This window comes from Ovis canadensis, chromosome 3 (genome assembly GCF_042477335.2).
Source record: "Ovis canadensis isolate MfBH-ARS-UI-01 breed Bighorn chromosome 3, ARS-UI_OviCan_v2, whole genome shotgun sequence".
In the NCBI taxonomy this organism is placed as follows: domain Eukaryota; kingdom Metazoa; phylum Chordata; class Mammalia; order Artiodactyla; family Bovidae; genus Ovis; species Ovis canadensis.
This window is the reverse complement of record NC_091247.1, coordinates 175,434,126-175,454,395: the sequence shown is the minus strand read 5'-3', so window position 1 is coordinate 175,454,395 and position 20,270 is coordinate 175,434,126. Positions and strand designations below refer to the sequence as shown.

At 40.8% G+C, this 20,270-nt stretch overlaps 1 protein-coding gene across 6 annotated transcripts in view; it reads left to right on the top strand.

The window, feature by feature from the left end:
- The first annotated feature begins 5,100 nt into the window (after window positions 1-5,100).
- The window catches only part of BLTP3B (bridge-like lipid transfer protein family member 3B), an 86,559-nt gene continuing 71,389 nt past the window's right edge, over window positions 5,101-20,270 (top strand). For 2 of the 6 annotated variants that reach the window (XM_069585146.1, XM_069585140.1), the window contains exons 1-2: window positions 5,112-5,397; window positions 14,665-14,811. Coding sequence is in view for 1 of the 6 variants with exons in the window: in XM_069585142.1 (XP_069441243.1) it covers window positions 5,354-5,397 (44 nt within the window). In the remaining 5 variants the exon portion in view is untranslated. Of the gene's footprint in view, window positions 5,398-14,664; window positions 14,812-20,270 lie in introns of all 6 variants that reach the window. The other 4 variants (XM_069585143.1, XM_069585139.1, XM_069585145.1 and 1 more) reach the window with 3 other exon arrangements.

The window sequence follows — 20,270 nt, the reverse complement described above, 5'->3', positions numbered from 1 at the left end:
TTCTGGACCGAGCTTTGTGTCTTATCTAAAAAAGCTTCTCGACACCTGACACACTCCCTCTCCGTTCCCATCCCTAAAATTAGGTATTCCTCCTGTGTGTTCCAGTGGTGACTTAGGCTCACTCCACAGTATCATAATGGTTAAGAGAATGGATTTTAAATTGGAATCCGGACCCTGCCACAAAATGGCTGTGTAACCTTGGGTAGTGAAGATAAGGGTTACTACTTACACAGCATTTAAAGTATGTGGTTAAATTTTGGGTTTTGGGTGTATTTCTTAATCTTTACAATTTTTGAAGTAGGTCCTATTATTGAAATCAAAGATAGTGGTTAAGAGTGCTGTTTCTTCTTCCAAACTCCTGGGTCAAATCCTGACTCTTCCACTACATGTGTTGGACAGGTTAGTTAACCTCGCTACACTTTAGTTTCCTCATCTATAAAATGGAGTACTATAATAATTTCCCCTTGCAGAATTGTTTTATGAAGAGTAAATGATAAAAGTCAAGTACCTGGTAGTAGTTATCATTGTCATTGCCATCATCATTCTTTTATTTTATGATCATTCTATTGCCTTTGCCATGGCAAACTTCTCAAAGTCAGTCACTCTCAATTCAGTTCAGTCACTCAGTCGTGTCTGACTCTTTGCGACCCCATGAACTGCAGCACGCCAGGCTTCTCTGTCCACCACCAACTCCCAGAGTCCACCCAAACCCATGTCCATCAAGTCGGTGATGCCATCCAACCATCTCATCCTCTGTTGTCCCCTTCCACTCCTGCCCTCAATCTTTCCCAGCATCAGGGTCTTTTCCAATGAGTAAGCTTTTTGCATGAGGTGGCCAAAGTATTGGAGTTTCAGCCTCAACATCAGTCCCTCCAATGAACACCCAGGATTGATCTCCTTTAGGATGGACTGGTTGGATCTCCTTGCAGTCCAAGGGACCCTCCAGAGTCTTCTTCAACACCTCAGGCACTCTAGATGTCTATAATTCTTTGTAAAAAAAAGTCATTGAAACTTCAAATTTAGTTATATCCAATTTTAGTAATCAATTTTCTAACAATATTAAATTGATAGGCTCCCTCATGTAAAAATATTTTATCAATCTTACATCATAGAGTGGTCACCATTTCCATTCACCTCTCATCTTTTAAGATATGCTCTTTCCATTCTATGTCTACTGGTTTTAAGCCCTTTCTCACTTAAGCTTCTCTTTTTGCTTTCCTTCATTTTTCCCTGATCCCGGATCAAGATTATTTTTGTTCTTGGCTTCAGCTATCCTTGAGTAAATCCTAAAGAAGAACTTCCACCCCTAATTGCAACCTGAATGTTTCTCTCCAGACAGCCTGAAATAACCTTAAAGGTAACATTCAAAACAATTTTATCTCCAAAACTGCTTGTTCCAACTCTATTACTTGTCTCAATTAGTGGTATGCCCCAATATATATCTAGTGCCTCAAACTAGAAACCTCAATTACCTTCAACTGCAATCCTTCACTTAATCCTGGAATTTCTCCTTGACTGTTTTTTTTTTTTTTTGGTTGTTTGTTTGCCTCTACTGATACTGCTTTATCTTTCACCAGAAATAGTAATGTTACAAGCTTCTCAAGGTTCCTATTTCCATTCTCTTCTCAATATGTTCTGTCCTCTATACTGCCAGTATGATTATCAGAAATATTTTTCTAAATCAGAGATCTCATCATATTTCCCAAATTTAATCACCATAGTTTTCCAAGGCTTGACACTGCCTATGAAATAATATCCATGCATTTGTAATCTCATCTCCCTTTCACCCATTCTACATTGTCTGCTGGTAAATATTTAAGAACTGGATCTCCAGGGGAAAAAGTCCTGATTTGTAGTGTTTACCATTTTATGCGATGAAAATACTGTTACGATGGCTGATTACAAGCTTTTCTGAAGTTACCAAACACTGGAACACAGAGTTGAAAAGAGACGTGCACAACTGGTTCATGAGCCGGTATGAACTGGCTGAGTATGACGTTAAGCCAACATCAGCACAGACTGTTCAGTAAAAGCTCTGATTCCATTCACCTTCACACCATGCAATCCCTCTTTTCACCCCTCCAGGTTTTAGTACACATAATCTCAAGCGTGTGACTATTACTTTTCAAATACATGTATATTTTGGCAGAGTGTAATTTTAAAAGGGTTAAAAATATCACTCTGATATACATACTGAACATGTGCAAATATTTAAGTTGCATTAATGAGTGAACTAACTTTATATCCTATCTTTCTGGTTCCTGCATTAATGTGAGTTAAATTTTTGATGCACATTCATTATACATTTGTATGACAGTCATGTTTTTAATTTTTTGAAAATCATACTTTGAACATTAAGTAGCAATGAACAAAAATGTAAATTTAAACCATAGAATTTATGGTTGGTTTATGACAGGCGTTCTCTCAGTTAAAGGATAGTCAAGTTGAAATTACTGCCATGTGTTTTCTAAATAAAAAGATATTGTAACTATACTTATTAACGTGAAATATTCTTTAATAGTTCTTACTTTGAAAAGGAATTCTCATGTTGTTCCAGCACATTAGATACTTGCCATTTAGAAGTCATGAATTTTGACACTTCTGTCCTTTTTCATGATGGTGTTCCAGCTGCTTGAAACATCCTTTTCCACCTAGTGAGTTAGTAATGATCGCCAACATTCTGTTGTGTTTGGCGCTCTCTAAGTATTTAACCTGTATTAGCTTAGTTAATCCTCACAACAACCTCATGAAGGTAAATAATACCACGGGGCTGGAGAGGTTCGGTACTTTCCCTACCATTACAAAGCTAAAAATCCACGGAGTGAAGTTTCAAATACAAGGCTGACTTTGGAGCCAATTCATTTAAGGTTAGGGCTTCCCTGATAGCTCAGTTGGTAAAGAATCTGCCAGCAATGCAGGAGACCCCAGTTTGAATCCTGGGTTGGGCAGATCCACTGGAGAAGGGAAAGGCTACCCACTCCAGTATTCTTGGGCTTCCCTTGTGGCTCAGCTTATAGAGTGAAGTTTCATATCCAAGTCTGACTTTGGAGCCAGTTCATTTAACATTAAGCTGACATTCTCACCCTTGAAATAATATCTCCACTAAAATCCCATCTCTGACTAAACAAGATAGAATCACTCCATCCTTTGTGTTCTCTTGACCCTTTTCTTCTGTTTCCAATTATGCCAAGGATAATACTAGCATTAAGAGCTTGCTATATGCTAGGTACTTTGTTGAACGCTAAATATTTTAATCCTCACAAAATTGTGAGATACTTTTATCTCCAATAGATGAGGTACTGAGGCTGAGACTGAAATACGTTGCCCAAGTTTACACTCTGCCTACAAAGTGGCTAAGTCAGCCTTTGAACAAGAGTCTAATTACAGAGCTCGAGGTCTTAGCATACGAATTTATCTTTCATCTGAAAAGTTTGTTTTTGTTCAGGCTACCTAGTTAATTGAATAGTCCCTTATTTGTAGTGCATTATGGCTTCCCTGGAGAAGGCAATGGTACCCCAGTCCAGTACTCTTGCCTGGAAAATCCCAGGGAGGAGGGAGCCTGGTGGGCTGCCTTCTATGGGGTCGCACACGACTGAAGCGACTTAGCAGCAGCAGCAGCATGGCTACCCTGGTGGCTCAGATGGTAGTGCGTCTGCCTACAATGCAGGAGACCTGGGTTCGATCGCTGGGTCGGGAAGATCCTCTGGAGAAGGAAATGGCAACCCACTCCAGTACTCTTGCCTGGAAAATCCCATGGACAGAAGAGCTTGGTATGTTACAGTCCATGCGGTTGCAAAGAGTCGGACACGACTGAACAACTTCACTTTCATAAATGAGTAAATTGAGTGAATAGTCAATCCACAAGTATCTGCTTTCCCTTGCTTTAAAAGGGTCAGGTGTTGGACTATATGTAAACTATCCCCTTGCCATTCCCATACCTTCCCACAGACTTTTCTGATACATCCCTCAGAGGTAGTGTAATTCCCTCCCCCCTCTCCCTTTTCAGATGTCACTGGATGGTCATTTTCATCTCTCTAAAGTGTTGGTTTGGAGCTGGGTCGAGTGAAGGTGCAGAGCTGTAATAGCTCTCCCTGATTTCAAGTATTTCCTTCCTTTTCATAGAAAATTTTAAGTGAAATTTTACACCTTTATTTCTCTAGATACAGCAACCTAGGGAGTTGGATAAGGCTGATATTAATCTATTGTATAGATAATTAAAAGTAAGAAATTATTTTCTCCTGGTTAATGTAACTAGAAAATACTAGAGACAAAACTAGAATGCTTTTGAACTGTGGTGTTGGAGAAGACTCTTGAGAGTCCCTTGGACTGCAAGGAGATCCAACCGGTCATTCTGAAGGAGATCAGCCCTGGGATTTCTTTGGAAGGAACGATGCTAAAGCTGAAACTCCAGTACTTTGGCCACCTCATGCGAAGAGTTGACTCATTGGAAAAGACTTTGATGCTGGGAGGGACTGGGGGCAGGAGGAGAAAGGGACGACAGAGGATGAGATGGCTGGATGGGATCACTGACTCGATGGACGTGAGTCTGAGTGAACTCCGGGAGTTGATGATGGACAGGGAGGCCTGGCGTGCTGCGGTTCATGGGGTCGCAAAGAGTCGGACACGACTGAGCGACTGAACTGAACTGAACTGAATGTCCAGGTCCTGGACTCTATTAACACACCCTAACAACTTTCACTTTCCTTAGAATTTCTAGAGGAAACATCAAATTATAGCATTTAGCCAGGGTAACGCAGACTAAGCAAAGAAGAATATGAAGAAAACTGAGTAAGTAAAGAAAGCAAAGCAATCCGCACTTTGTGGAGTCAATTCTGACAGGGAAATGAAACAGAAAAGTGAGATATGGACGAAGCACTCAGTGAAGGACACTAGAGCCTGAAGATGGAGGTCTAAAACCCAGAAGGTTCTGAGGTTGGGAGTTAAACTACTCAAGAGTCAGGGACAGGTAGTACCCCGGTCCCGAGACCCTGCAAGGGAAGCGGGACAACAAACCTCCGGAGCCGGCGCTGCCCCGCCCCGCGCCGCCCAGCCTCGCGCCGGCCCCGCCCCGCCTCGCGCCCGCGGCTCCCGGGCCCTCCCCCAGGTCTCTTAGGTGATGCTGCAGCCAAGATGGCGCCGGCGGCGGCCGCGGCTGCCTGAGCGCAATGCTCCGGGTCCTTGGCGGCAGCGGTGGCGGCTGTGGCCTCGGCCGGGGCCTCGGGTCTGTCCCGGGCGTGAGTGCTCAGGAGACTCTCCTCCGGCCGGGTGAATCCGGACAAAGAGGAGACGGCCTCGAAGAGAGGAGGCAGTGAAGAACAGAGAGAGAGAGCGCGGCGCCTCCCGCCTCGGCACCATGGCTGGGCTCATCAAGAAACAGATCCTGAAGCACCTTTCCAGGTTAGAGCCTCGAGCGTGGGCACAAGCCCGCCTCCGTCCTAGGGTACCAGAGGCAGCCCGCGGCTTCTGGGGCGGCGGGGACTGGCAGCCGAGCAGGAGGCGACCCTTGGACTCCCTGCTCCAGAGGGGCAGAGGTCGCGCCCCCTGATCTCCCTTGGCCCCTGCACTCAGGGCTGGCCTCGCGAGTCAGCGCCTGATGGGGTCGTCCCCGGTCGGGGTCGCCCACAGACAGGTTCGCCTCTGGACTGCGCCCCTAGATGGATTTTCTCCCCCGATCGGCTCGCGGAGGAGCGTGTTGGGTGGCAGGGAGAGACTGATGGCTGGGATCGTCCCCGACGCGGCTTCGGGGGGGCGTCGGGAGGACCCTCTCGGGCGGTCCTGCGCTGAGACTGGGGATGGTCTGACGTCGCCCAGGTGCTCGGTGTCTGCTCGCCTCCATTCGGAGCTGAGCGGTTCCGTTAACCCTGGGCGTCTAGCGCAGTGTGGACTCTTAGGGCTGAGCCTTGTCTTCTCACTGAAATGTTAACCTTGTTATTGTTCTGAATTCACCGTGCCTCGCCGTTCCCAGTCTGTGCATTAGAGGGTGTGCCTGTTTGCACAGTTAGGATTTGTTTTAGGTAAATAATCAGTGTTACCAACTGTGGCAAGTTTTTTCTTAGCCCCACATCATTCGTACAGAGTTTATTACTATTTTTTTAAATCTAAGATCCATAAATTCAGGGAGTCAACATCTGTGGTAACAAACCCAAGACTTGTCATCCTTTCCATTTCATAACGCGGTTTTAGTCAGAATCATGACTCAGTAAAGCTGGCAGTTTGTTACTGCCCCTGACTTTTCCATATTTGTCTCAAAACACAGGCTAAATGTAGGATCTTGTTTCCAAGTTGTTAACAGCGAATTCAGAATGCTTGATTATGACCCTTTCCTCTGTTATTTGTAAGATAAAGATTACTTTTAACTGATTTTAGGAAAACACCTGGGTGTGATGATATACTTTTCATAGTAAAGAGAGCTCTTGGTTGTCCGAATCGTTGTATACCACAGGTTGTATCCTGGAGAACAAAGTTATTTCTGTGATTCAGCAAATATTTTCCTCACTTATAACACTGAATAAGATAAAGGTATTTTTTTAAAGTAACCAAGTATAGAAACACTGATGATTATATATTTCTTAATAGCATCACTAATTGGAAATTTTCTTTTGAAATTGTCCATATGATCCAATAATGAATTACTTCATTTTGGTAGAAGATTTTATCATTATTTTGTATGATTTAAGTAAGATCTGACTTGCAGATGTCCTCCAGCCTTTCTCATACTCAGTTCACAAGAAAATTTACACCTACAGAAAATGATTTGAATTTCTATTTTCTCACTCTCCCAAGGATGACAGTATTTACATAGCTAGTTCCATTTTAGATGCACTGGAGAAAAGTTTGTTCAGTCATTAGGAACCTTAGGACATTATAGAGTTTAATTCTCTTATAGAACTCCCATTGAGAAGGACTCTTACAAATTAGCTGTAAAGGTAATGGCTTACTTCACAAAACAGACACATTCAGAATTGAATCTTGAGAACTACTTTTTTTTTTTTTAATATAATAGAGTGTAGATTTACCATGTGTTAGTTTCGGGTATATGGCATAGTGAATCAGTTATACATATAGAGGATTACTTTTTAAATCTGTATGATTTCTAATAACTGCTTAACTAATGATTTTTTTGAGATGTGTTTTTGAAGCACTTAAGTTTTCAGTTAATTCATGTTTCAAAACTTCCTTAAGTCAAGTGACTGAAGAGTATCTAATTCATCTTCTTGGTTAAGATATTAACCTTACTGCTGTTGCTGTCATCTCCTAAGAAAAATACAGTTATTTATAGATATAAAGGATGACAATAGAAGAAACAAGGTGGGTGTTGTGATAATTTACTGTTAGGTAGTGATGAACTTCTGAAATTATCTAGGTCAAACTTAATTTTATAGATTATTCAGTAATAAAGATGTCACTATACTGATCTAACCATCTGGAACACAGTTTGATTGGAAATACTCAGAACATACTATCTTCCAATAATAGGCATTTCTTATGACTAGTGAATGGAACTCATGGTAGTTTCTTAATGGAGGGCTTACCTGACCATTCTTTTCTCTATAGCACTCATCCTCATCTGTAATAAGATGTACTTATTTATTTGTAGTTCATTTGTCTTCTGTACTGAATGTAAACTCCATGAGGACAGGGTTTTTTTTTTTTTGAGTCTAGAATAATTGTAGGTACTCAATGACTATTTTTTGAATGAATGCATGAATGGCAACAATGAATTGACTGTGCTTCACACTATTTTTTTTTTTTTAAGTCACCAATATTATCACAGATATCGGGCATGGCCAATTTTCCTGTGGTTTTAGGAAATAATGGACAATTGAATAATTGAATAAATATGGTGCCTTTGGTATCCTGGAAAGAAAATGACACTTTATCTAAGAGATAAAGAAGATAATGTAGGAACAAACAGGAGAAAAAGAGTGCTTACTCCAAGCTTGGAGGTTAAGTGTGGTGAAATTGTAAGATTAAAACCAGTATTATTCAGATACAAGGGCTTAAGAAAGCTGAGAACCGAAGAACTGATGCTTTTGAACTGTGGTGTTGGAGAAGACTCTTGAGAGTCCCTTGGGCAGCAAGGAGATCAAACCAGTCAATCCTAAAGGAAATCAGTCCTGAATATTCATTGGAAGGACTGATGCTCAAGTTGAAGCTGTAATTTGGCACCTGATGCAAAGAACTGACTCCTTGGAAAAGACCCCGATGCTGGGAAAGATTGAAGGCAGGAGGAGAAGGGGACAACATGGATGGCATCACCGACTCAATGGATGTGAGTTTGAGCAAGATCTGGGAGTTGGTGAAGAATAGGAAGCCTGGTGTGCTACAGTCCTTGGGGTTGCAAAGTGTCGTACACACTGCAGTCCATGGGGTTGCAAAGAGTCAGACACGACTGAACGACTGAACTGAACTGAATTGAACTGATAAGAGAATTATTCTTTAGAGATTAACAAATGCTTAAAGCAAATGATGAACTATTTGAGAAGTGTAAATCTATATACTTATTCCCTATCTAGTTGTTTAGTTTGTATTCCAAGCATCTCTTTCATTGTTAATAAAAAGTTTGTATACTTGAAACAGATCTGAAACTGAAGAGGACAAGTGAGTGAGTGAGTGTGTGTGAGTTCATGTGCACACACGTGCAGATTAGTTACAGAGTAGTTACATTTTAATAGAAGTGAAACAGGATAAGCCTTTGAAGGGGATTTTACCCTGATCTTTCATACTATAACTGTCACATAATATGTTTTGGAGAGTTCTCTAGGAGAGTATTTTTTTCCCAAGGAAATGGAAAGCTCTAAAGAAAAGTTAAACAAGTGTAAGAAAGAAAATAAAAGCAGGAGCTTACCTTTCAGCTCAAGTCCTCGTTACCTGTTACTGTGGTATGTGTACATATGTGCTCCAGCAAAGGTGAAGGGCAGGGAGTAAAAGCTTGAAGATGGGGTAATTTAAGCCAGGATGTAAAAAGAGATGGGGAAGATTCAGATACAAATGCTCCCCCGCTCCCCCTTTGGCTCAAGGCATATTATGCTGGAGGTAGAAGTGGGTGTTGCAAAGACATACACTACACCTGAATGTAGTCTTTGTATAGTTTTAAGCAGTGGTTATGAAAAATGGGTGTTTGACCCCTCAGAGGATATTTGGCAATGTCTGGAGACATTTCTGATTGTCATGACTCGGCAGAGTTGGGTCTTGGGGTTGTAACTAGCAGGTAGAGGCCAAGAATGCTGCTAAACATCCTGTAGTGGACAGCACGTTCTCTCACAGAAAGAATTATTTGACCTACATGTCAATAGTTTTGAGGTTGAGAAACTGATTTAAAGTATACACATGTGTGTCAGATTATTGGACTAGGATACTGGGCTAATTAAGATTATATTGTCTGTCATAAATATACTGCTGCTGCTGAGTCGCTTCAGTTGTGTCCGACCTTGTGCAACCCCATAGACGGCAGCCCACCAGGCTCCCCCGTCCCCTGCCATGTGTTAGATAGATAGCTGGTGGGAACGTCCTGTATAGCACAGGGAGCTTGGCCTGGTGCTCAGGTAATGACTAAGAGGGGAGGGGTGGGAGGAAGTTTCAAGAGGGAGGGGATCTATGTATACATGTAACTGATTCCCAGATAGTGCTAGTGGTAAAAAACCCATGAGGGTTTGATCCCTGGGTGGGGAAGATCCCCTGGAGGAGGGGATGCAACCTACTCCAGTATTCTCGCTTGGAGAATCTCATGGACAGCTGAGCCAGGAGGGCTGCAGACCTTGGGGTCACAAAAGAGTCAGGCACAACTGAAGCACGTTAGCACCCACACATAGCTGATTCACTTCATTGGTCAATGGAAACTAACACAGCATTGTAAAGCAATTATACTCCAATTAAAAAAACTGTAAAAAAAAAAGATTATATTGTCTGCAAACAACAAAAACATGCTCTGTTTCACTTAGGCTAAAAGAGGAAATGTAATAGAATGCTGTTAGTGTGGGTCACAGAACCTGGAAGAGCCAATGCTTAGGGCCTCGTTGGAAGAGTACTTGAACCTCAGCACTATTGACATTTGAACCAGACGATTCTTCTTTGTGAAAGGCTGCTCTGCGCATTGTAGGATGTTGAGCGGCACCTCTGGTCTCCACCCACTAGATGCCAGTAGCACTCGCAGTCTTGACAATGAGAGCAGGTCTCCAGATGTTGCCAGGTGTCCCCTGGAAGGTACAACGACTCTCAGTTGAGAACCACTACTTTAGGGTGCTGTCCCATCTTTCACAACTCCCAGTCTGATCTTTCCTGTTGAAGTTTCGGATTTCAGAGAGAGAATCTGTTTGACCCAGTTCTGTTTATCCGTGGGTCAATTAGCAATGGCAAAGGGTTGTACAGCAAAGATGTGGTCATGGGAAGAACTGTTTAGAGTCAGGCTTGTTGCTCCGTTTGGTGTCTTTAATAGGCACTGAACAAAATTAGGTTTTGGAGGGCCTCATTTGCCGTGTTAGGGAAATTGAAATTGAACTTCATCCCAGGAGGTGACTGCTAATAAAGAATTCCTGATTAAAGAGGGACATGATCACTAAAGAAACATACATGGTTATGAGTTTGATTTGCAGTCTAAGGTTCAGGAACATTTCTCTGGGTTGGAAACCCAGAGTATAGCAGTGCTCTGATTAGATTAAGTAGAAAAATAATGTAGAAAGATATCAGTATTCCACAGAATTTATGAGAAGGTTAGAGAAACAGACTTGGGAAAGGCCTGGATACCGGCCAGCTCCAAGGATTGAGGTAAAAGAAACTTCTTGACAGTCTCAACAAGACATACACCCTAAACAAAGCGGAAGAAATAAGTAGAAAGGGAGAGTGGCCTGAGAAGATTAACTATTTGGAATATTTATTAAGGAGATTAGGAAAGGTTGAGTGTTTGCAGGATCTTGTGACTGAATGGCAAAAGGAAGGGAGATTAGAGTGCCTCACAGTATATTTAATGAGTGCTTCTCTGTACCAGGTGTGTGTGAAGTGTGTGTGTGAAGTCACTCAGTTGTGTCTGACTCTTTGCGACCCCGTGGACTGTAGCCCGCCAGGCTCCTCTGTCCATGGGATTCTCCAGGCAAGAATACTGGAGTGGGTTGCCATTTCCTTCTCCAGGGGATCTTCCCAACCCAGGGATCGAACCTGAGTCTCCTGCATTGCAGGTAGACGCTTTATCCTCTGAGCCACCAGGGAAGCCCTGTACCAGGTACTAGTCCATAATGTTGCGGCAAACTCCCTGCCCTCAGTGGAGCTTACATTTTAATCAGAGAAGGCTGAGAGTAATTAGATTAATAAACCTTCACATTTAAATTAAATGTGAAGTACATTGCTATTGCAAAAAATAACAGAGAAAGGGAGTAGGAAGTGCATGGAGGTGGGGGGACAGACTTTGCAATTTTAAATCCAGTGATGGAGAAGGCTTAATTGAGAAGGTGTTATTTGAGGAGAGAGCTGAAATTGGGAGTGCGAACAAATGCAAAGATCCAGAAGAGGAAGCTTACTTGTCATTTTTTGGCAAATACATTAATGCCTCCAATATAGGTGAATTGGAATGATGACTGAGGTGAGTAGAGGAAGATAAGATCAAAGATAAATCAAGGGCCAGATCTTGTGGGACCTTGTAGTGACTTTGGCTTTTACCCTGAGTGAGACTGGAACCCACTGGAAGGCTTTGAACCATTGATCACTCTGCAGCCAAGTGGGAAATAAATAATTGGAGGGCAGGGAAAGAAGCAGGAGCCTAGTGAAAAGTGTTAACTATCCAGATGAGAAAAAATACTGGCATGGAGCTAGGTGGATGCAGTGAAATTGCTGAGATACATAGTCAAGTTTTAGACATATTTTGAAGGCAGAGCCACAGGTTTTGCCAATAAATAAGATGTGGATTGAAAAGGAGAACAGTCATGGATGACTTTGACATAAGCAACTGGGAAGATGGAGTTGCTATTAATTAAGTTGGAGAAGATATGCAGAAGGAGCAGGTTTATGGAAAAAGATCTGGAGTTTGGCTCTGGATACGTTAATTTGATTGTCTAATAAGTATATAAATGGAGATCCCTTTATTTGTAAGCTAATTTAGACTGGGCCTCTTATAGTTTGGCAACAGTGAGGTCAGTGTTTTTTGTGTGTGGTCATCCTTTGGCTTAGCCAATAATTACAGAAAAGTGAATTGTGAGTTGAATTTTAGGGGGTGGATTTTTCTTTTTTTCTATTAAGTACACTTCATAGAAGCATCTAAAATTGAGCAGGGTGCCTGTTTCTTTCATGTTAATTTACAACTACAGCCAGATATTGATTCTTAGAAAAGTTACTTTCAGGAGATTGATTTGAAAACTTAAGGTGAGAAGGAGATTGAATGCGTGGTTTATTGGATATTATAATACTATTATCCTAGAATCAGAAGGTATTTGTTTCTGTCACCTAGAAGGAAGTTATTAAAATGGTGAGGTTATAGACTTTCCTAAGATTTAACAGGTAGTGTTGACAGGGACGGGGGAGCCTGGTGGGCTGCAGTCCATGGGGTCGCTAAGAGTCGGACACAACTGAGCAACTTCACTTTCATTTTCACTTTCATGCACTGGAGAAGGAAATGGCAACCCACTCCAGTGTTCTCGCCTGGAGAATTCCAGGGACAGGGGAGCCTGGTGGGCTTGCCGTCTATGGGGTTGCACAGAGTCGGACATGACTGAAGTGACTTAACAGTAACAGTTGAGTAGTTAAGTCACTTATCCAGCACCTTCATAATTTGATTATTCTCCACTCCAGTATTCTTGCCTGGAGAATCCCATGGATGGAGGAGCCCAGTCCACGGGGTCGCAAAGAGTCAGACATGACTGAGCGACTTCACTTTCACTTCACTTTCATACTGCCTGTTCAGGCTGCAGTTTGCACCTAAGAGTTTGCTTTTCTTTGAGTTTTCAGCACTTCCTGTATTACTCCTTTATGGTATTTTATCATCCTGTTGCAATATCCCTTAGGAGATTCGTTTATTACTTGGAAATCATTTGACTTTAGGGATTTGGAAAACATAGTCTTTTGACTCAGCAGTTCTTTAAAGTTGGGGAAGGACAATTTCTCCATTCATTTCTTTTTACTTGCATAATTTTTTTTGCAGTATTACACTTTGCCGTAATATTGCAGTTTCCAGTCTAAATGTTTCCTCAGTAAGTTGATCTTTTAGCAGTTTATGTTTTAAAGTTTGCATACTATGTTACTTAAGATGAGTAATTTAATATTTCTATTAAATATTGGTATTTACAAGTTGAGATTAGCTCAGATTGAATGTAAGTTACAAGCTTTATGGGGCTTCCCTTGTGGCTCAGCTGGTAAAGAATCCACCTGCAATGCGGGAGACCTGGGTTCGATCCCCGGGGTTGGGAAGATCCCCTAGAGAAGGGAAAGGCTACCCACTCCAGTATTCTGGTCTGGAGAATTCCATGGACTGTATAGTCCATGGGGTTGCAGGGAGTCGTACATGACTGAGCAACTTTCACTTCACTTTGCAAGTTTTATGACACCATTTCCATAAGTGAAATACGAGCAGTTATCATATCAAGACCAAATTATTAAAACAAAATTAAGAGCTGAGCAAATATGGTCCAGGATGTATTTTTTTGGGGGAGGCATTATACTTGTTATTGGTCTGTCTCATAATTCATTGACTTATTTTGAGACTTCTCCCAGCCAAAAAGAATATTGTATAAAAAATTCGAACCTCTATATTAGTCTATCCTTTAAGACAATTTTGGCTGTATGTATAATATACTCTTTTTTCTACCCAAAAGTACCATTAAGAGAGGAATCTGTGACTTCTTTTCTGCCACTCTTATTATAACATTGTGGTGTTTTCCTCTACTGTTGTTTATTTATTTTAGAACAAAAGCTTCTTGTTTATTAGTCCCTAGACTGTCATCTCTTTAAGGGCAGCATAACCCTGATAGGCTCTGAATTCTGAGGGCAGTGACTGTGCTTGTGTGGTTCGCTATTGTATCTTTAGCATCTGCCGCAGTACTGTGGCACATGGTAGTTGTTCAGAAACATTTTTAGCTGACTGGAGAAATAGATTTATACTATTGTAAATTTATACATCTGCCGTCATAGAACACATAGGTCATAAATACATGTATTTATAAAGCTGTATACATTTTTAACGATATTACAATCTTGATGTTTGTGGGTTATTTTTCATAGGTGACTTTACTCTTTAGTATTCTTTATGAAATGAAATGAGGATTATAGTTTTAACTGGGCCTTCTGGCAGTTAAAATTTTGACAGTTTGTAGGTTGCTTGTCTTTTAGAATGCTTGTCCTAATTGGTTTCATTTAGTATTGAATTATTTAGTTCATTCTTTGTGTAACTTTTGTATAGCCTAGCTGTCTCATTTTTGTTTAATATTATTTTAAATATAAAATTTAAAACATATTGATTTAATAGAGTAGTAGTGCTACCAGTGGTAGAGAGAATGAAGAAAATCACAAATGATTAATTTTTCTTAGATTTTAAGCAGCATTTGCCTATAGTTATTCCAGTGTGAAATACAACTGTATTTTCTTTAAAGTGACTCACAGCTAAATATTTTTATCATATCATTCCTTTCCTCTTCCTTCCCTTAAACTTGCTCCCTTCTGTGTCCCCTGTGTACCCATTCCCTGCAGCGATCCCTGCTGGCTGTGGTGGAGATTGGTGTGCTGTGAATTTCATAATCACCCAAATGAGTCCCAGAGGAGTCTAAGAAACCCTGGCAACTGACTACTTGCTTTCACCAGGAGTAGGGACCTTTTGTCTGAATTTCCTGCCCTCAGGTAATTCTTCTATTCCCCATTTTTTTTTTCTTCTCTCTCTGTAAATGCAAGCACTTCCTGTGCCCACATAAAGATACATTGAGAATATTTTCTAATTCTTCTTGATTTAGTCAGACACCAATTTCATGTTTTTTTTTGTTTATTTTTTTTTTAAACTATGTAGCTACAGGCCCATGCAATTCTCTTAGAATGTCTTATAATAGATAAGATTTGGCAATGTACTTAAAGTTATAACTAGGTCTTTCTGATGTTGCATGAGTGAGTTTTTTAACTTATTGTCAGCTACTTGGAAATAGTAATTAACATTATCTACTCTTTAATGGGTTAGGCATTATAGTCTAATGTAATTAATGAGGTATGAAGGCTCTTTTTATAAAGAGAATGTTTTGACCAATTCACTGAAGAACTTGAAAGTTTTGTGTTTTTAATGTTGGTTATAATTTTTATCAAAGACATTGAAATAACTCTCATGAACAGCTGTGAAAATAGAATTCATTTTGAAGAATATAAGGGCTCCCACCCCAATCTTTTCTTCTCTCTCCCCCTGCCCTTTAAAAATCAGGGAAAACAGTTATGCTATAAAACCAGATTCATGGAAATAGCGCTAAATTTTTTAGTCTAGGACTCAATGAAAAACCTAGAAACTTACATTTGAACGCTTCTCATCCTTGGGAAATTTATACACTTAAATACTTTGGACCTCTAAAAGTCTACTAAGAAATTCATAATTGAAGACTAGTCATGAGCAGAATTGAGCCACTTGTTACATGCTTATCCTTGGTGTAATGGAACAGTTGACAAACCTGCTGACCATTCATTAGCTGGCAATTGTAGGTGTGATTTCTTAAATATTATTTTCTGCTATTCTTGTATGCTGCCAGAGTCCAGCTCCAGCAGCCAGGCAATCAGCCTGAAGGGATGAGCAGTGTCTATGGGGAATGATGTAGTCTCTGACTCAAGGTGCGGGGCTGCATGTTTATTTCAAGCTTCAGGTTTTCTTTTATACTTTGACAAAAGCATTAGGTCAGAGGTTTGACATTTTTAGTTCCCCCTCACCCAGATTTATTATCTCCAGAAATCGTTGTTGCCCTTCAAACAGAGTTCCTGCTTCAGAGTCCCTACTCCTGGTGAAAGCTTTACTATCTATTATCTACTTCCTCTTATTTGTCCTATACTTAACTTGTGATTACATTGTAACTCATGTTTATGTCTGGGTTGCACACCACATTCCTCAGTTTATTTCTTATCTTTCTGAATCCTCTTTGCCCCTAGCATCTTAAGCTCACTATCTCCTAAAAAGGCTTCTAGCTATTCTTAATTATTCCTAAGCCCTAAGCTCAGCAAACTTCTTTTGCCATAAACATTCCCCTCACAAACAGGTCTCAGATAACAATCCTTCCCATGGCTGCAAGCTGCAGCCTACTTGCTCATCCTGGAACATTCTTGGTAAAGATCCTTGAACAAATGTCAGTGGTTACTTTATAGATTATTTTCTGGGCACAACTGCAGGAGCCTTTGTGCTTTCTCATGCTTTTCTCAAAAACAATAAGCACCTTAACATTCTTCCCAGCCAACTCAACCGAAGAAAGGAAAGAACAAGTCAGAATCGCAAGACCTAACTCCTTCATCCCGGGACCGTGCCTGCAGGATGAGGAGAGGGGTTTGGGGCCGTGCTTCCATTTTGTCAGTAATGCCTAACGTGGCTCCCGACAGTTTGCTTTCCAATATTCTTGATTCCATCATCATTCGGTTATCTGGATCTTATCCAAATTGCCAATGAAGAATGCCAAGCTTTATCTTTCAGTAGACTGTTAGAAAAACCTTTGAGATTGTTAAGATATTGGCAGTTAAGAACTTCTGTTGTTTCTGGTGGCATTCAAGGATGGTTCTGATTTTGTGTATACCTCTAGCAAATCCTCTGGGTCCTTTGCTTCGGAAGTATAGTCATGGCTGTAAATTTTGCTTTGCCTAGATTACACCCCCTTAGTGTTTCTTTTTTGGTCTGGTTTGTGCTTAGCTCATTGAAGGTAAGGTATAGTGATTTTCGTCTAAGCTTAAATCACATCTGTCTTTGCTTTTATTCAAGTTACCTATGAAGCTTAATTCCTTTTTCTTCTTAACCTTCTCATTTTAATCAGTGATTGTCTCTTTTTATTTAAATAACTCTTGAATTTATCTTTTTATCCTGAATATAGCATCTAGCAGATTATTTGCTACAAAGTAGATATCAGTAAGATTTGAATATCTCTACTGTCACTACCCAGATTTAAATCATAATTTCTTGGATCAGTTGAGGTTAAATATTCTCATTTCTCATGCTTCTTTAAAAAAATAAATTTATTTATTTATTATTGGCTGCTCTTGGTCTTCGTTGTTGCCTGCGCACTTTCTCTCATTGCATTTTGCAGGCTTCTCATTGCAATAGCTTCTCCTGTTGTGGAGCACGGGCTCTAGGTACCCGGGCTTCAGTAGTTTTGGCATATGGGCTCGGTAGTTGCAGTTTGCGGCCTCCAAATTGCAGGCTCAGTAGTTCTGGTGCATGGGCTTAGTTGCCCTGAAGCATGTGGGATCTTCAGGGACCAGGAATCGAACTAGTATCCCCTGCATTGCCAGGTGGATTCTTAACCACTGGATGACCAGGGAAGCCCTTCTCATATTTCTTTATTCCATTCTTGAAACTGTTGCCAGAGAGATCTTGACAAAATACTAATCTTATTTAATTTCTTGGTAAATATTTTTCAATAGCTCATGTTCAAGCTTTAAAATTTGTTTTCTTTTTTTGGTTTATAACATAATTTTTTGTCCAAAGAAATATAAGTAGAACTTTACTGTGTAGAATAGTAGTAGGGCTCATTCTAGTTGAAACAGCAGTTGGGAGTGGGGTTCAGCTGGCATATCTTTACCCTTTTTATTTCTGTTCCACCTAGGTTGAATCATGAGCAGTCTCCTCAGGGGCACTGTGGGAATAATACTGATATGTAGGATGGAACCTGCATTCCTTGGCATGAGATACAAGAGTTCTTCACAATCTGGCTGCTGCTATGCTTTCAAAGCATATAATTTCTTTTCAAACTACCTTATGCTTTTCAAACTACCTTATTGTTAGCCTTGTGCTTCATCTGTGCTGGCTGCATATGATAACCTTGAACATGCTGCTGCTTATCTGAAATGTCCTCCTCTGCCCTGGTCACCTAGCAAAACGTTACTCTCAAAAACGTGGCTCTAATGCTGCCTCCTCCATGAAGCCTTGCCAAAGCAGTAGGCTTTTTAACAAAGTTGATGACCTCTTCCCTCCTGCATCTTAACCTAGTCTCATTTTTATTATAATATCTGTCACTCATTGCCTGACACATAGTATGACTATAAAACACTACAATAATTTCTTTCTGTGATTGCTTCTAATAGTAAATCATGAGGTCTTTGAAAGCAGTAATTTTGTCTCATTTGTCTAAGTTACCCAAGAGCTTAATCAGAGCTCAGTTTTTGCCTTGAAGAATGTATATCTAATTGTGTCAGGTTTTCTGACATTTTAACGAAATTTAGAAACCCAGGTTTAATGTAACATCTACCCATTTTAAATGTTAGCCACATATTCTGGTTGTTAGAAACACTGTGCAGGCCAGACAAAACATGTCTGTGGGCAAAACACAGCTCATAGGCTGCCAGTTTGCAGCCTTTCCATTCTTTGGATGTTTCTGTGGAAAAACTAGTTAGACAGGATTGGTTGATTTTCTTTACATGCATATTACAAAAATAACCAAGCCAAATAAACTCTGCAAATTGTGAATGCTCAAAAAAAAAAGGGGGGGGAATTTATTATGAGCATATCTTGATCCTTGTCCCATCCTTGTAAGTTTTTTAAAACAAATTTGTTGTTCAGTTGCCAAGTCGTGGCCAACTCTTTGCGACCCTATGCACTGCAGCACGCCAGCCTTCCCTGAAGTTTGCCCAAGTTCATGTCCACTGAATGGGTGATGCCATCCCACCATCTCATCCTTTGTCGCCCCAATCCTCCTCCTGCCCTCAGTCTTTCCCAGCATCAGGGTCTTTTCCAGTGAGTCAGTTCTTCACATCAGGTGGCCAAAGTGTTGGAGCTTTAGCAACAGTCCTTCCAATGAATATTCAGGGTTAATTTCCTTTAGGATTGACTGGTTTGATCTCCTGCAGTCTGAGGGACTCTCAAGAGTCTTCTCCAGCACCACAATTCAAAAGTATCAGTTCTTTAGTGCTCAGCCTTCTTGATGGTTCAACTCTCACATCCATACATGTTGGGAAAGCCATAACTTTGACTATACTGACCTTGGTCTGCCAAGTGATATCTCTGCTGTTTAATATGCTGTCTAGGTTTGTCATAGCTTTTCTTCCAAGGAGCAAGTGTCTTAATTTTGTGGCTGCAGTGATTTTGTAGCCCCCCAAAATAAAATTTGCCACTGTTTCCACTTTTCCCCATCTATTTGCCATGAAGTGACGGGACTGGATGCTATCTTAGTTTTTTGAATGTTGAGTTTTAAGCCAGCTTTTTTGCTTTTCTCTTTCACCTTCATCAAGAGGCTCTTTAGTTTCTCTTCACTTTCATTAGAGTGCTTTCATCTGCATATCTGAGGTTGTTATTTCTCCTAGCAATCTTGATTCCAGCTTGTGATTCATCCAGCCCTGCATTTCATATGATATGCTCTGCATATGATTTTAAATAAGCAGGGTGAATACTCCTTTCCCAATTTGGAACCAGTCTGTTGTTCCATGTCTGTTTGTAACTGTTGTTTCTTGACCTGCATATAGGTTTCTCAGGAGACAAGCTCATCTGATATTCCCATCTCTAAGAATTTTCCACAGTTTGTTGTGATCCTTCACACAGTCAAAGGCTTTCACATAGTCGATGAAGCAGAAATAGATGTTTTTCTGGAATTCCTTTGCTTTCTCTATGACCCAGTGGATGTTGGCAATTTGATTTCTGGTTCCTCCTCTGCCTTTTCTAAACCCAGCTAATACATCTAGAAGTTCTTGGTTCACATACTGCTGAAGCCTAGCTTGAAGGATTTTGAGTGTAATCTTGCCAGCATGTGAAATGAGTGCAGTGGTGTGATAGTTTGAACATTCTTTGTCATTGCCATTCTTTGGGATTGGAATGAAAACTGTCCTTTTCCTGCTTGACCATGTTCAGTTTACCTTGATTTAGGAACCTAACAGGTTCCTATGCAATGTTGTTCAGTTTACAGCATCAGACTTTACTTTCACCACGTCTGACTGTACTTTCAGACACATCTACAACCTAGTATCATTTCCACTTTGGCCCAGCCTCTGCCTTCCTCCTGGAGCTATTTCTCCACTCTTCCACAGTAGCATATTGGGTGCCTTCCGCCTGGTGGGCTCATCTTCTCGCATCGTATCATTTTACCTTTTCATACTGTTCATGGGATTCTTGGGGCAAAAATACTGGAGTGATTTGCTGTTCACTTCTC